This window comes from Neofelis nebulosa, chromosome 4 (assembly GCF_028018385.1).
Source record: "Neofelis nebulosa isolate mNeoNeb1 chromosome 4, mNeoNeb1.pri, whole genome shotgun sequence".
NCBI classification, from domain to species: Eukaryota; Metazoa; Chordata; class Mammalia; order Carnivora; family Felidae; genus Neofelis; species Neofelis nebulosa.
The window spans coordinates 94223700-94237987 of NC_080785.1; the positions used below are offsets into that span (position 1 = coordinate 94223700).

General features: G+C 44.6%; 1 gene segment (V, D, J or C); it reads right to left on the minus strand.

Moving 5' to 3' along the window:
* The window catches only part of LOC131509574 (T-cell receptor gamma chain C region 5/10-13-like), a 242219-nt gene extending 239723 nt beyond the window's left edge, over positions 1 to 2496 (minus strand). Inside the window, 2 exon segments of the C gene segment in view lie at positions 1856 to 2174; positions 2261 to 2496. Of these exon segments, the coding sequence occupies positions 1856 to 2174; positions 2261 to 2303 (362 nt within the window).
* Between the last annotated feature and the right edge of the window lie 11792 nt (positions 2497 to 14288).

Genomic DNA, 14288 nt, shown 5'->3' on the forward strand with positions numbered 1-14288 from the left:
ATTTCCTTTTATACCAATTAACCCACTGGAGGAATTTCTTTCTTTTCTCCCTGGTCTCTGGATCCACAGTCTTGGAAATCTGGTCCCCAAGAAGGAATGCTTTTGTCAGGGGACATGGTGATGGTTCTTTGAACTTCAACTTCCATTGACCAGCATTCAATGGATCAAGCAAAGATGCCCATTAGTGTGATCCATAGGGGCTAGTTTCCTGGTGCACAAGGGGGGGTGTAGAGAACATGAAACATGGATCCTGGGGGTAAAACAGAATTTTTGGCAGAATCCACACTTTATGTCCCATCATCCACGCTTGATTTTTGACTGGAAGAGAAATCTGTGCCCCCAAAGAAGGGGACACACAGAGTCCTATTGAAAGTCTATCTTTTTCTCAATTTCCAGGTAAAGAACACATGGGGCTGATTTTCTAGCAATCTTTCATGAAATGAAGTGGGTCATGTTTTCAGGCAATAAAAGGGCCAAACAATCTTGCTGAAGGAAATTGTGCGCAACGCTGTGGGAAATTCTGCTGGAGACCATCTCATTCCTGGTTTCTGTTTATTGATGAAACCTTGCACTAACTGTTGGTTGGACTCTTTCACGGGCAGGCATGTCCTAAATACAAATCTCCCTCCACAGAACAGAAGCTCAGCGAGATAGAGGAGGAGTTAGTGAAACTGAGGACCATTAGACGTTCAGTAATCATTTTTACCAAAAAAATTTGAAATTTTAACTGAAATTTCATAAAGTTTGAATTTTCAACTAAAAATGTATTTAATTCAGCTTAGACCTCCTCAGAGAGCTTTTTCTTCCCCCCCCTCCCCCCCACACACACACAGCAGCAGGGGCTTTCCTGTTTGGGGTGGGGGGATCAGTAACATAGTTTCTTGTCTTTTTTTCTTTTCTTTCTTACTTTCTTTTTCTTCTTCTTCTTCTCCTCCTCCTCTTCCTTCCTCTTCTTGTCAAGAAGTTGACTAATTTTGGGGCGCCTGGGTGGCTCAGTCGGTTGAGCGTCCAACTTCAGCTCAGGTCACGATCTCACGGTCCGTGAGTTCGAGCCCCGCGTCGGGCTCTGGGCTGATGGCTCGGAGCCTGGAGCCTGTTTCAGATTCAGTGTCTCCCTCTCTCTCTCTGACCCTCCCCCGTTCATGCTCTGTCTCTCTCTGTCTCAAAAATAAATAAACGTTAAAAAAAATTAAAAAAAAAAAAAGAAGTTGACTAATTTTATAAGAAGTTAGTGAACATAGTGATATATTTTTGGTATAATTTTTCTTTAATACAAAAATCAGTCACACATTGTAGCAGTTAAACCTCCTCACTTTACAGAGGAGAGAACAGAGGTCCAGGGAAGCTGGTCCCCAAATCCCATATGGAGTCACTTTCAAGGAGAAGGGGAAGGCGGAGGGCCCGGGGTCTCATCCAGGGCTGATGCGTGCACCTGCCCTGAGGATCATTTCCCCCACAGGAGAGTGAGCACCAGACATGGGTGAGGGTGCTGCAAAGTCAGCCACACTGTTTCCTGGGCTTCTGAACAAGGAGTCTCTCTCTCTCTGCACAGGAACCAGCTGTGGGCGGGCCAGCAACTTAGAAACTGGAGTCAGGAGCTGCCTTTCAGTCTTGGCTTGCACCCATTTTGTGCGGAATCCCCAGAGAGTCTCTCGGCCTTGAAATTATTTGCACGATATTTTATTCCCACATTCTTCAGGGGATGTGGTCAGAATCTTAAATGGCCTGTCCATAACAGCCAGGGGTGCTGAAGGCTGACTCAGGGCAACCCCAGGGATCCAGAGCAAGTGGAAGGTGCCAGGCAGGCAGGGACCGAGGAATCAGAAACCTTTTTGCTCAGGGAGCGGAGCAGCACGTGCAGCTGTGAGCTTCCCAGGCAGCACAGTAGTACACGCCCTCGTCGCTCTTCTCCAGCTTCAGCACGGACAGGTCACAGCTGTTGCTACCCTTGCCCCTCTTGGCATTGACTTTGTCCGCTTTCAGGCCCCCATCTCTCTGCACAAACGTTCCGGACATGTCCAGTCTGAGGAGCCTCTTGGGGGCCGCACCTTCCTGGTGGTGGTACCAGTGGATGTAGCTGACCTTGGTGCTGGCTTTGCACCACAGAGTGGCTGAGCGGCCTGCCTGCGCCACGACCATAGAGGGCTGCTCCAGGCTGATCGCTGCCCAGCTGCCTGCGAGGGGGACAGAGGTGAGACAGGAAGGCTGGGAACATCAGGGCGCCCCACGCACCCGCTCCGGGGAGGGAATCAGGACTTACCGGGAAACAGGAGGGTGCACAGGAAGGCGAGGGGGCCCAGCATGGTTCTGCTTCCCACCTGTGGAGAGGAGCCCAGGGTGACCTCCCGGCTGCACCTGCTGGAAGGAGACTGACTGGGTGGGTGGCAGAGGGCAGGTTAGGGTCTGAGCTCTGTGTCCCTTAGGTGCCTGCAGGTACTGGGGAGAGAGAGGTGGGGAAGTGGGAGGGACCTGAGGGCAGAGTCAGATCTGACCACAAGGGGGAGAGGAACCATCAATGGTTAGGTGCTGAGAAATGGTGGAGCAAGAGCACCAGCAATAATAGTAATCCCTTCATTGGAAATGGACTACACCTGAGCACTGCCCTGATCGCTCGATTAAATGAGATGTCGCCCCGTATATGCTAGAATTGCTACTCTGTAAAAGAGCACAATAACAGGTGTCATCGCAGAAGCTCGGAAGGAAGGAAGGGCAAGGACTCTGGCTGACCATCCTCTGCTTGGGGACCACGTGCAGGGGATGCGAGCGAGGCTGTCACAGGAGCAGCTCCGAGAGCAGACTGTCCCAGACAAGCGTGAGTGTCATGGTCCCAGAAAATCCTTGCTGGGACAGACGTGTCATGGTTGACACTTAAGAAAATATAAAACTGCCATCACACTAGAATGGAAAGAGAATTCTTAAACAAAAAAAGTAACAAGAGAAATCTCCCCCACGAAAGTTAAACTATAAAACTACGGCACAGAAAAGAGCACAGTATTGACACCAGCGTTCATTTGTGGAGCACAACGTGTCCTGGCAGGGGGGAGTGGGGAGAGGGTGAGAATGAAAAAAGATCTTCGTTTATATCCTCTGGACCTAGGGGCATCTGGGAGGTTGAGTTGGTTAAGTGTCTGACTTCGGCTCGGGTCATGATCTCGCGCCTCGTGAGTTCAAGCCCCACGTTGGGTTCTGTGTTGACAGCTCAGAGCCTGGAGCCTGCTTCAGATTCTGTGTCTGCCCCTCCCCTGCTCATGCTCTCTCTCTTTCTGTCTTTCAAAAATAAATCAACATTAAAAAAAATTATATCTTCTGGGCCTAGCATTATTAGTGGTGATTATAATTTATTTATATTTAGATTTTAAAATTCATGTTGACAGTGTCACCAACCAAGAGGTCAGTGCAAGGGGAAAATGCAAATATACAATTTTTTTTAATGTGTATTCATTGTATTTAAGAAAAAAAGTATGAGCAGGGAAGGGGCAGAGAGAGGGGGGGACAAAAGATCTTAATTGGGCTCTGCGTAGACTGCAGAGAGCCCGATGTGGGACTCGAACGCACAAACTGTGAGATCATGACCTGAGCCCGAAGACAGACACTCAACCAACTGAGCTACCCAGGGGTTTCTGGGCTGGGACATGGATGGGAATGTGACTATGCAAATGACTACTGAACACACTGGAATAAAACAGGGGTTGACAGTGGGGGAGAGAGGAAGCCTCACTAGGGCCCAGTTCACTCTCCCGGGCCCAGTGCTGCTTGGGGCGCCCGCAGCTTCCCAGAAACCAGCCCCATCCCCTGCTGGTGCCGGGGTGGGGCTGGGCCAGGGCACTTTCCAGAAGAGTTGAGGGCAGCCCGGAAACCTCAGCCAAAGCTCCACATCCTGCCTGCCTTTCCCACGGGCTCCGTGGCTGCCAGGTGCACGCAGTCTGCAGGGACCTGCCCATTCAGACGCCTCCACCTGTGGCCAGCCTTCCAGACCCACTTGTCTGGTGAGCAGTCCAGTCACAGGGCCCAGCCAGGGCCCCCCCCCCCACTCTCTGAGCAGCCGACACTGTAATCTGACACATGGTGGCTGAGGGGAGAGGTCCTTCTCAAAATGGAGCTGCCCAACAGGGACATTTGAAAGCTCTGAATGACACCTCCTGAGTCTGTGAAGATTTATTACATTGACAAGGACAGAATGGCAGCTCCAGGCCAAACCTGTCACTTGAAGGATGTGTGTCCTTTGGAAAGTCATTGTAAATGGGAATAACAATGCCTACTCTGGAGACTTCATCTATCCTGGGTCTGGGATTTGGCCAAGTTGGTTGCTTTGTAAATAAAAGAGATCTGTCAGTTTTAAGTACAATGTGGTCCTTATACCCACTTGTTCCTCATAATAACATGTCAAAGTAGTTATACCAACCACATTTGACAGATCAACTAACTGGAATCTTAAAATGTTTCAGCTGCTCAGAATCACATAAATAATGGAGACTTGATTCAAACCCAAGTCTATGAAATTCCAAAACCCATCACACCATCCATTTTCTAAACGTAGAATTCAACATACATATAGAGTTACTTTTAAGCTCTAAAGAGTAAGGAGCCAGGAGGAAACTTCAGAATGATAGCAGAACTCAAGACTATCTCTCACGCGCCAATAAGCAAAGAGCATAAGCTATTCTTGAAGAGTCGTTATTAGTGCTGGACCTCGAATGTAGTAGAAATTCTAGCACTTGTGAATTAATAGTTGCTTGCCTTTTGTGAGAGACTATTTTTATGTTTATTAATTTTTGAGAGAGAGAGAGAGAGAGTGAGCGGGGAAGGGAACAGAGAGAGGGAGACACAGAATCTGTAGCAGCCTCCTGGCTCTGAGCTGTCAGCACAGAGCCTGACGCAGGGCTCGAACCCACAAACTGCGAGATCATGACCTGAGCCAAAGTTGGACGCTTAACTGACTGAGCCACCCAGGTGGCCCGTGAGAAACTATTTTTTAAAGGCCATAACAGAAAAATCATTAAGCCAGCAAATACTTTATTCAATGTCAAGCATTGTACATCTTGATTCCTTCCTTGCATAAAGTAGGTGTTCTTCATCCCATTCTGCGGATGAGACAGAGGCTTAGAGAGGGTAAGTAACGTACTTGAGATTGTCTAGCTAAGAGCACAGCAAGAACTAACTTCAAGACCTTCAGGTTAAGGAAGCACGTGCCCCAGGTAATCTGCTTGGATGTTTGTGATTCAGGGATTAATTTCTGTCCTCATTGAGCTGTTGCTTTGACTGCAAAACGTGGTGTTGTTATACTTAACCATTTGTTTTCAATATTGTGCTTAAAAACTATGGTAGTTTGCTTGGTACTTACTCTGACTTCTCGCGCCCCCTCCTGGCCATTACAGGTATGTCATACACCTTATAATTCTTGCTGGAGCCCAGAGAAGTGAAGTCTGTTACAGGAAAGACCCAGCCTGGTCAGTGGAAGAGTCCAGAAATACTTGGCAGGAAACTTGTTTTTCCAGTTGTGTACTCACTGTGTTTGGGAGTTGCAGGTAAATGGGTCCTTCTTGGAAGCCGTTTTTTGTTTTGTTTTGTTTTGTTTTGTTTTGTTTTTTCAGCCTCAATGAGAGGATTGACTGATATGTTTGGTGTCTTATGTACCTGTGAAAACTATAGAAATGTGGTTGTTTCTTTTTTTTGTTTTAATTTATTTTGATAGAGGGAGGGAGAGAGTGAGCACGAGCAGAGGAGGAGCAGAGAGAGAATCCGCAACAGGTTCTGTGCTGTCAGTGCAGAACCCTACATGGGGCTCAGTCTCACCCACTGTGAGATCATGACCTGAACCGAAATCAAGAGTGAGACACTTAACCAGCTGAGCCACCCAGACACCCTGAGATTTGCTCTGAATAACACATCTTTACATTTATATAAACGGCATCCCATTCCCATCAATCCGTGTCTGTCCATCCGTCTGTCCACTAGGCTCACTGCTCCTCTGTGCTGCTCCTTCTGCCGCTGGTTGCAGCCACTGCATGAATCCCTCCACCGCCAGTGACAGGCACTTGTCCTGTTGCTCACACTGGCTGTCACCAGCGAGGCTGGCACCCACACCTCAGGGTCTCTGCATGCTGGGAGTCGCGTTTCCCTGGGAACGTCATCCCGGGGTTGCGGCTGCCAGGGAATACACATACACCTTGTCTCTAAATACTGTGCTTATTATCTGACATCATAGTTTTTACCAACCTGATGGCCACCAAACAGCATCACATTGTTTCAGCAGGTTATTGCCCTGGGCCGCTGATGAGGAAGCTGAGGGTCTCTGTTTATACCTGGCACCCACTGAAGTCTGTCCCTCGGACACTTTGCCGTCCGTGTCCTTTGGGCGCAGCAGAAAGGAGGCCGGTGGCAGAGGCTACAGCACCCAGAGGGGCCAGGCTGCCCACGGCCGGGCCCACTTTTCCTGGCCGTGTGACCGGACCCGGTTCTCATTGCGCTGAATCTCAGCTTCCTCGTCTGCGAAAAGGGAAATCAGCCCACACCTCACAGGTTGGTGAGGATTAAATAATTAATACACATGGAACACTTAGGAGAGTGTCTGGCAAATCAAGATTGTTAGTTATTCTTACAGTTCCTATTTATTTTTTATTTTCGAGAGAGAGTGTGCAAGTGGGGGACAGAGGCAGAGGGAGAGACAGAGAGAGACAGACAGATAATCTTGAGCAGACTCCAAGCTCAGTGCGAATCCCAATGTGGGTTCGATCCCAAGATCCTGGGATCATGACCTGAGCCAAAATCAAGAGTCGGACGCTCAACCAACTGACCCACCCAGACAGCCGTACATTACCTATTAACAGTAATTTATAAATCTTATAAATACAAAAAATAGATAATTGGGCATTATACAAGTATTGTTATAATACATCATTACAAATAGATTATACATAAAAATAAAGGTAGATTGTATAAACATTAAATAATTAAAATTAAGGTTATAGTAATTGTTCTTAATTACTTCTTGACTTGAATGAATTTGTTTCTCTTTGATATTTATCCTGTGTGACTTTTAGCTGTTGCAAATATCCTCAGCTAATCTACTGTCTAAACTTCATGAAAGCACTTTCACTAAATAGTGATTCTCAGTTTTGTAGTCAAATGTTTGTATGACTATATCCTTTATATACTTTGAAGTCCTGTTTCAGAAAACTTTTCCCTCTTCAATATCATAAAAGCCTTCTATCATTTCCTGTTATATTCAGTTTGAGATTTTCCTCCACGCTGGTCCTGGCGTCAGTGTGTCTGGACATCTCTGAACTCATCAATCACTCAGTCTCTCGTGTATTTGCTCCTCGCACTTGTACATAAGGTCCCTGCAGCAGAGTCTGAACACAGAGAAGGTCGGTGGGGACTTTATCGGTTACCGGGGACACAAAGACTGAGTTGTACTGTTTGTACACTGAATGCAGTAAGGAACCCGGATGGACGCTGGCGGAGACGTGAACTGGTGGGGAATGATGTTCACCCCTGATAAGCTGACACTGAGTATGGAATTACAGGGAGAAAAAAAAAAAAGAGTTAATCAATCGAAAGATATTAAGAATTCCCTTGTATAAACATTGAGCCAGCGATTGTGCTTTTCATTCTATACGATCTCTTAATTTTATGTATCTATAAACATAAACGTGTCAGAAAGAAATGTAACCAAAAAACGCTGCTCGTGTAAGAAGAAATTGCTGATTGTGAAGGTTGTCAGATGTTTGGTGATACAAGGACGTTAGTACTACATTGCATTTAGTGTCTGCTTGTAAATTTAATTAGTGTCAGAATGTAAAATACCTTCTCTTCCAGGTAGCTCACTCTGGCTGGTGTGTGTGTGTGTGTGTGTGTGGTGATTTGCTAACACATACTAACTCTGCACTTGCTTAACACTTCCTGAGCTTGACACCCATGTCCCCTGACCTCCATTCTGTCAGTCAAGGCTACTGGGGCATCACACTGGTCAGCTGTCACATTGCTAGGATCCTAGTTGGAGGAAGGAGGGACAAGGCCCAGGTCCCGTGGGACTGTCTCTGGGCTCCCCAACCGCCAGGGGGAGCCCTGGCTCTGAATTCCAGGGGTCCCTCCAGTGGGGAGAGGCCTTTGCAGTCTGGACCTTGTGGAGAACAAACCTGAGTGTCCCAGCACACCAGCCTGTTAGACCGAGGGAGGAGGGTAGACTGCTAGACTGAGGGAGGAGAGGGAGCACGAGTAGCCAGTCAGGGGTTGGGCACCACGGAGAAGCCTACTCTGGCCTGATCAGCGTTTAGCAGCTGGGGACAGGGTGACGTGGGAGGGCCCAGGCTGGCAGAGCTGCTCCAGGCATTGGGTGCTTGTGGCACAGACAGGTCTCTTTGTGGGGTTGGGATGTCATAGCTGGAGTCCACACCCATAGCTAATCCATGTGCAGATTTTCCGTATGAATAGAAACACAACATTGATCATCTCTTCTCCTTCCCCAGATCCTTCAGTGACATAAAGGATTGAGGAAGTCATGGGTCCTTAGCCTGATAGAAAGCACGTTGTCACCACCCTAACGCAGTTGTCCAATCTCTGGGTACCGTCTCCTTGTGTTCTCTCAGTGTTTCTGGAAACATGCATGCCACACCATCAACCCTTTGTGCAGCTTGCGTCTTCCACCCTTCACACTCTTCTCTGCAATCTTCTACACACAGGAGAGAAAGCTCACCACCCCCTACCCCCTGGCTCCTGGGAAAACATTCTCTGCATCTCCTAGGACATTTCTTCCAGCTGTGCGGGCTGCACTGCCTGCAACACTGACCTGGCCTCGTTCTATCACTGGGATGGAAACTTGACTTACAGACTGCGTTATTTTATTCCCAGCATCGAGCTTAGTAAATATCAGAAGCACACCCATACACAGACAGTAAAGCAGATTCCAGCCTTTGAAAGATCAAAGGCACAGAAATGTGACATAGTGACTCAGGGGAACTACAAGTAACTTGATATTCCAGACTCTTGACATTCGATCTAAAAGCAGATTAAAACACAAAAGCATAGGAGCGCCTGGGTGGCTCAGTCAGTTAAGACTCCGATGTCAGCTCGGGTCATGATCTCATGGTTTGAGAGTTCAAGCCCCATGTTCCACTCTGTGCTGGAAGCTCGGGGCCTGGAGCCTGCTTCAGATTCTCTCTCTCTCTCTCTCTCTCTCTCTCTCTCAAAAATAAATAAACATTAAGAAAAAAAGATTAAAAAACACAAAAGCATAGAGTCAGATGAAATATGGATACGAATTAGCAGAAAATCTCTTTCTCGGCCAGCAGAAACTTAAAGAGGGATTAAACTCTTGATTACCTCATTATGAGAGTTATTTCATGGAGATTTTTTTTTTTTATGTCCTAGGACTTGTTGTTTAGAAAAAAGGAAGTTCACACTTTAAGTCATACTTCTACATAGCCTTTATTTTTCTAAGACTAATACAATTTCTCAGTAGTAACATATTTACTCAATTATAAGTTCAGAAGAGCCAGATAATAGTAATAGAAGGAATAACACCTTAGACATTCTTCGTCAAACTTTCCAGTCCTGAATCCATTGGCTTCCTGCCTCTGACTTTTACCCCCACCTAGTGGTGGCTGGGAGCATGACCAGTTCATTGGATTATGGCGCTGAACTTGAACATGGTCAGGGTGTCCTCCTGGGTAGCTGCTTTGTTCAAGACAAAATGTGGCTAAGTAGTAGGCAGAGAAGGAGTGTTCAAAGTGACTTACTTTATTGTAATATATTTTCATTGTATAAACATGCAAGTTAGGAAAGAATTAAAATTAAACTTATTATTGGAATTAAGTCGCCTAGAAAAGAAGATTCTCCTGTAAAGCAGGGCTGGCTCATTAGCCTACTGGCTAAAAATTACATAGAACAGGAGTCTGTGTTTCTGCTGTCCTGGGACTGACACACCGATGATTGGTGCCTGGGGGACAAGAAGGCATCTGGGGCTGCTTGCCTGCTCTTGACTTTCCTTCTCCAGCGCCCAGGGCCATGCCGGCACTTAGTAGATTTACAACAGTGGAAGGAAGGAATGAGAAGCAGGGAGAAAGAAAGACATCAGGGTAACCAAAATTTAAAGTGTTAACATTTTCCCTTATAAAGGAGTGGTTTGAATTTTAATATCCTAGAGATTTGAAAAAATTGTTAGATGTGCTCTGAGAGGCTATATAGGTGGTTGGTTTGCAGGTTTGTGTGTGGGTCTAACCATGTCCTGCTCACCTGTGTGCTCCGTGGAAGGATGAGGAAGCACAAGCCTCTGTCAGACGACGGGGTTGAAGGTGTCACATGTGGTCACGCAGCGGAAGTGAACCAGTCGTGATGCTGAGGAAAAGCTACTTTGTCACCTTCTAAGTCATGGAGACACTGAGAATGAAGACTTTGTATAATATATAATCTGTGCTAAGCAAATCTAGATGGAGGCATGAAATTGGAATCTGACACCTTCTGAAAGTAACCAGCACACAGGCTGGATTGTCTGGGCCAATCTGGCTAAGTCCTGTGTCCCCAAGTAAGTATTGTTAGAATGCCTTTCATTTTTCTGATGTGTTCTTGCTTAAATAAGCAGTTAGGAGTCACCATATTTATAGTCAGTAGATCTGAAACACAGTATTTCTATAAACCTTTAAAATTTTTTTAATGTTTATTGTTTTTGAAAGAGAGAGTAAGCACAAGCAGGAAAGGGGCAGAGAAAGAGGGGGAAATACAGAATCCGAAGCAGGCTCCAGGCTCTGAGCTGGCAGCACAGAGCTCAATATGGGGCTCAAACTCACGAACCCTGAGATCGTGACCTGAGCCAAAGTCGGACACTTAACCGACTGAGCCACCCAGGTGCCTCCAAAATACGATATTTCTAATGTTTAATAAAATGTTCGAAAAGAATGGAGACATCACTGCTGAAGGTATTACTTAACCTTGATTTAAAAAAAAAATGGGGCGCCTGGGTGGCGCAGTCGGTTAAGCGTCCGACTTCAGCCAGGTCACGATCTCGCGGTCCGTGAGTTCGAGCCCCGCGTCAGGCTCTGGGCTGATGGCTCGGAGCCTGGAGCCTGTTTCCGGTTCTGTGTCTCCCTCTCTCTCTGCCCCTCCCCCGTTCATGCTATGTCTCTCTCTGTCCCAAAAATAAATAAAAAACGTTGAAAAAAAAATTTAAAAAAAAAAAAAAATAGCTTTAAGAGGTATAATTTGCATAGCATAAAATTCGTCCCTTGTAAATTTGTGATTGATTGCATGGTTTTTCGTCAATTTATACTTTTTAAACAATAAAATTGTAGAGCAATTATATCATCCAAAGTAGTTTCTTTATTTCCACTTATTCCTTGCTCCTATTTCCAGTTCTGGATAAACCACTGATCACTTTTTATTTTATAAATCTGTCCTTTTTAGACAATTAACATAAATTAAATTATACAATGTGTAGTTTTTTACATCTGGCTTCTTCTACTTAGCGTAATGTTTTTGAGGGTCATTCATGTTGCATGCATAAGTAGTTTGTCCCTTTGTATTGCTGAATACTATTGCACTGAGTGGATGACAGCATTTTGATAATTCACCAGTGGATAACATTGGAATTATTGCCAACTTTTGCTATTATGATTAATCCTGCTATAAACTTATGGCATGCATGTCTTTGTGACAACATTTATTTTTATTTCTATTAGACCGATTTCTAACAGAGGATTCCTTGGGTCTGTAGGTTTCCAAAGCGGCTGCGACATTTTGGTTCCCTCCAGCAGTGTGTAAGAATGTGGTTCTTCTTGGTATACATATAGACAATGGAATATGTACACATTCTTAAAAAAGAATGAAGTTTTTCCATTTGCAACAACATGGATGGACTGAAAGAGTGTAATGTTAAGTGAAGTAACTCAGACAGAGAAAGACAATAACTATACTAGTTCACTTATATGTGGACTTTAAGACACAAAAGAAGAAACACAAATGAAACAGACTAACAAAAAACAGATTCCTAAATACAGAGAACAGACAGCTGGTTGCCAGAGGGGGTGGTGGGTGGGAGGATGGGGGAAATAGATAAATGTTATTAAGAACATTTATTGTGATGAGCACTGAATACTTCATAGAATTGTTGATTATATTGTGCACCTGCAACTAATATAACACTGTATGCTAATTATATTTCATTTTTTTAAAATCTGTTTCTCCCTGTTCTCACTGACACATTAGAGATTATCTTGTTGATGATAGACATTCTAGCAGGGGTGAAATGGTGTCTCTTTGTGGTTTTCATTTGTGTGCCCCTAATGAATGGTGATATTGAAAATACTGAGAGGTACTTATTAGTTGTTTATGTATCTCCTTCAGATAAAGGTGTGTTTTAAGCCTTTTATTGATTTTTTAAGTTATGTTGTCTTCTTACTGAGGTGTAGGAGTTCTTTATACATTCTAGATAAAAGTCCTTTCTAGATAAAAGTCCTTTATATGATTCACAAATATTTTTCCCCAAGCCGTAGTCTTTCATTTTCTTCATGGAGCCTCTTGAAGCACACGTTTTGAATTTTGATGAAGTCCGATTCATCAGGATGTATTCTTTTATGGATAATGTGTTTGGGGTCATTTCTAAATGTTTTAAATGTTTATGTATTTTTGAGAGAGATAGATACAGAGCACGACAGGGGGAGGGGCAAGAGAGAGGGAGACAGAATCCGAAGCAGGTTCCAGGCTCTGAGCTGTCAGCCCAGAGCCCGACACGGGACCTGAACTCGTGAACCCTGAGATCATGACCAACTCCCAAGTCCACCCTTAATTGACTGAGCCACCCAGGCGCCCCTGCTTGGGGTCATTTCTAAGAACTCCTTGCCTTCATCTTGTGTCAGAAAGATTCTCTCCTATCTTTTCTTCTAGTCGATTTTATAGTGTTAGCTCTTCCGTTAAGTTTATGGCCCATTGTGAATTATTTTTCATACATGGAGGAGGTAAGGAATGAAGTTCATTCTTCTGCCCTCAGATACCGAGTTGTAGCTGAAGCATTTGTTGAAGAGTCTATCCTGTCTTGCACTGAATTTACTCAGCACATTTATCAAAATCCAGCTGACCATAAATACGGGTTTATTTCTGGCCCTCAGTTCCCTTCCAGTGACCTGTAGGCTCTCTCTGCACCAGGACCACACTGGCTTAATTATGTAACTGAATTCTTCTGTGAGCTCTGAAATCAGGTGCTGTAAGGCCTTGCTTGAAAGGCTCGCCCTGCTGTCCCAGGACCCCAACTGTGTCAGTAATAAACCTGTTCATACCCTCCGTGCGTACGACTTTCTCAGTCTCAACACGCAAGTCAAATTTGGGTGCACCCCTGCCTCCGCCAACTGCTTCTGCAGGGTGACCTTATCGGTCCTCCAAGTGTGTTCTTTCTCAAAAAAATTTTTTTTGTTAAATCTAGGTCTTTAGGTTGCCATGTCAATTCTAGGGCGAGTTTATTAATAGGTGTCCACAAAGCCTGCTCATTGAATCATTAATGAATGTGGTAAGAATTGCCATCATAACATTGAATCTTCTAATCCATGACCATGGGCGCTCTCTGCATTTATTCTGATATTTTTAATTTCTTCTCTACCTTCTTTTATATTTATCAACAAAGAAGATTTGCTCGTCTTTTGTGAAATTGATTCCTAAATGTGTTATTATTTTTGGTTCTATTGCAAAAGGAATTCTTTCATCAGTTTCAGTTTCAATTTTGCCTGTTAGTACGTAGAAATACAACTGATATTCTGTACTTTGAGTGTGTACCTTGTGACGATGCTAACCTTGTTTACGAAGTGTAGTTTTGGTTTTGTGTGTGTGTAGATTCCATGGAAATACTCGCCTACAGGATCATGTCATCTGTGGATACATTTTTGTATTTCCTTTTCAATCTGATAGAGATCTTTACTTGACTGAGTTGCACTGTCTAGAAACTTTAACACCATGTGGACTAGAAGTGACAAGAGCAGACATCTTTGTCTTGTTCCTGGTCTTGGGGGGAAAGCATTCAGTCTGTCAACATTACATATGATTACATATGGGTTTTCAGAGATGCCCTTTATTAGGTGGAACAAGTTCCCTCATACTGAGATGGTTTCTTCTGCTCTCTCAATTTAAAGCTCTCTAGCGAATATTTCACTTCAGGTATAAAACGTTTCGATTATAGATTTTATTTATTTTAAACATATGTTCTGTTCTGTAATTTGGGTATCTATCATTAGAATAACTCTTTGTTGACTTTTTGTTGTCATAATGTCCTTTATTGCTTTAAGCATGGATTTCTAGAGGGGTTTTTTTTT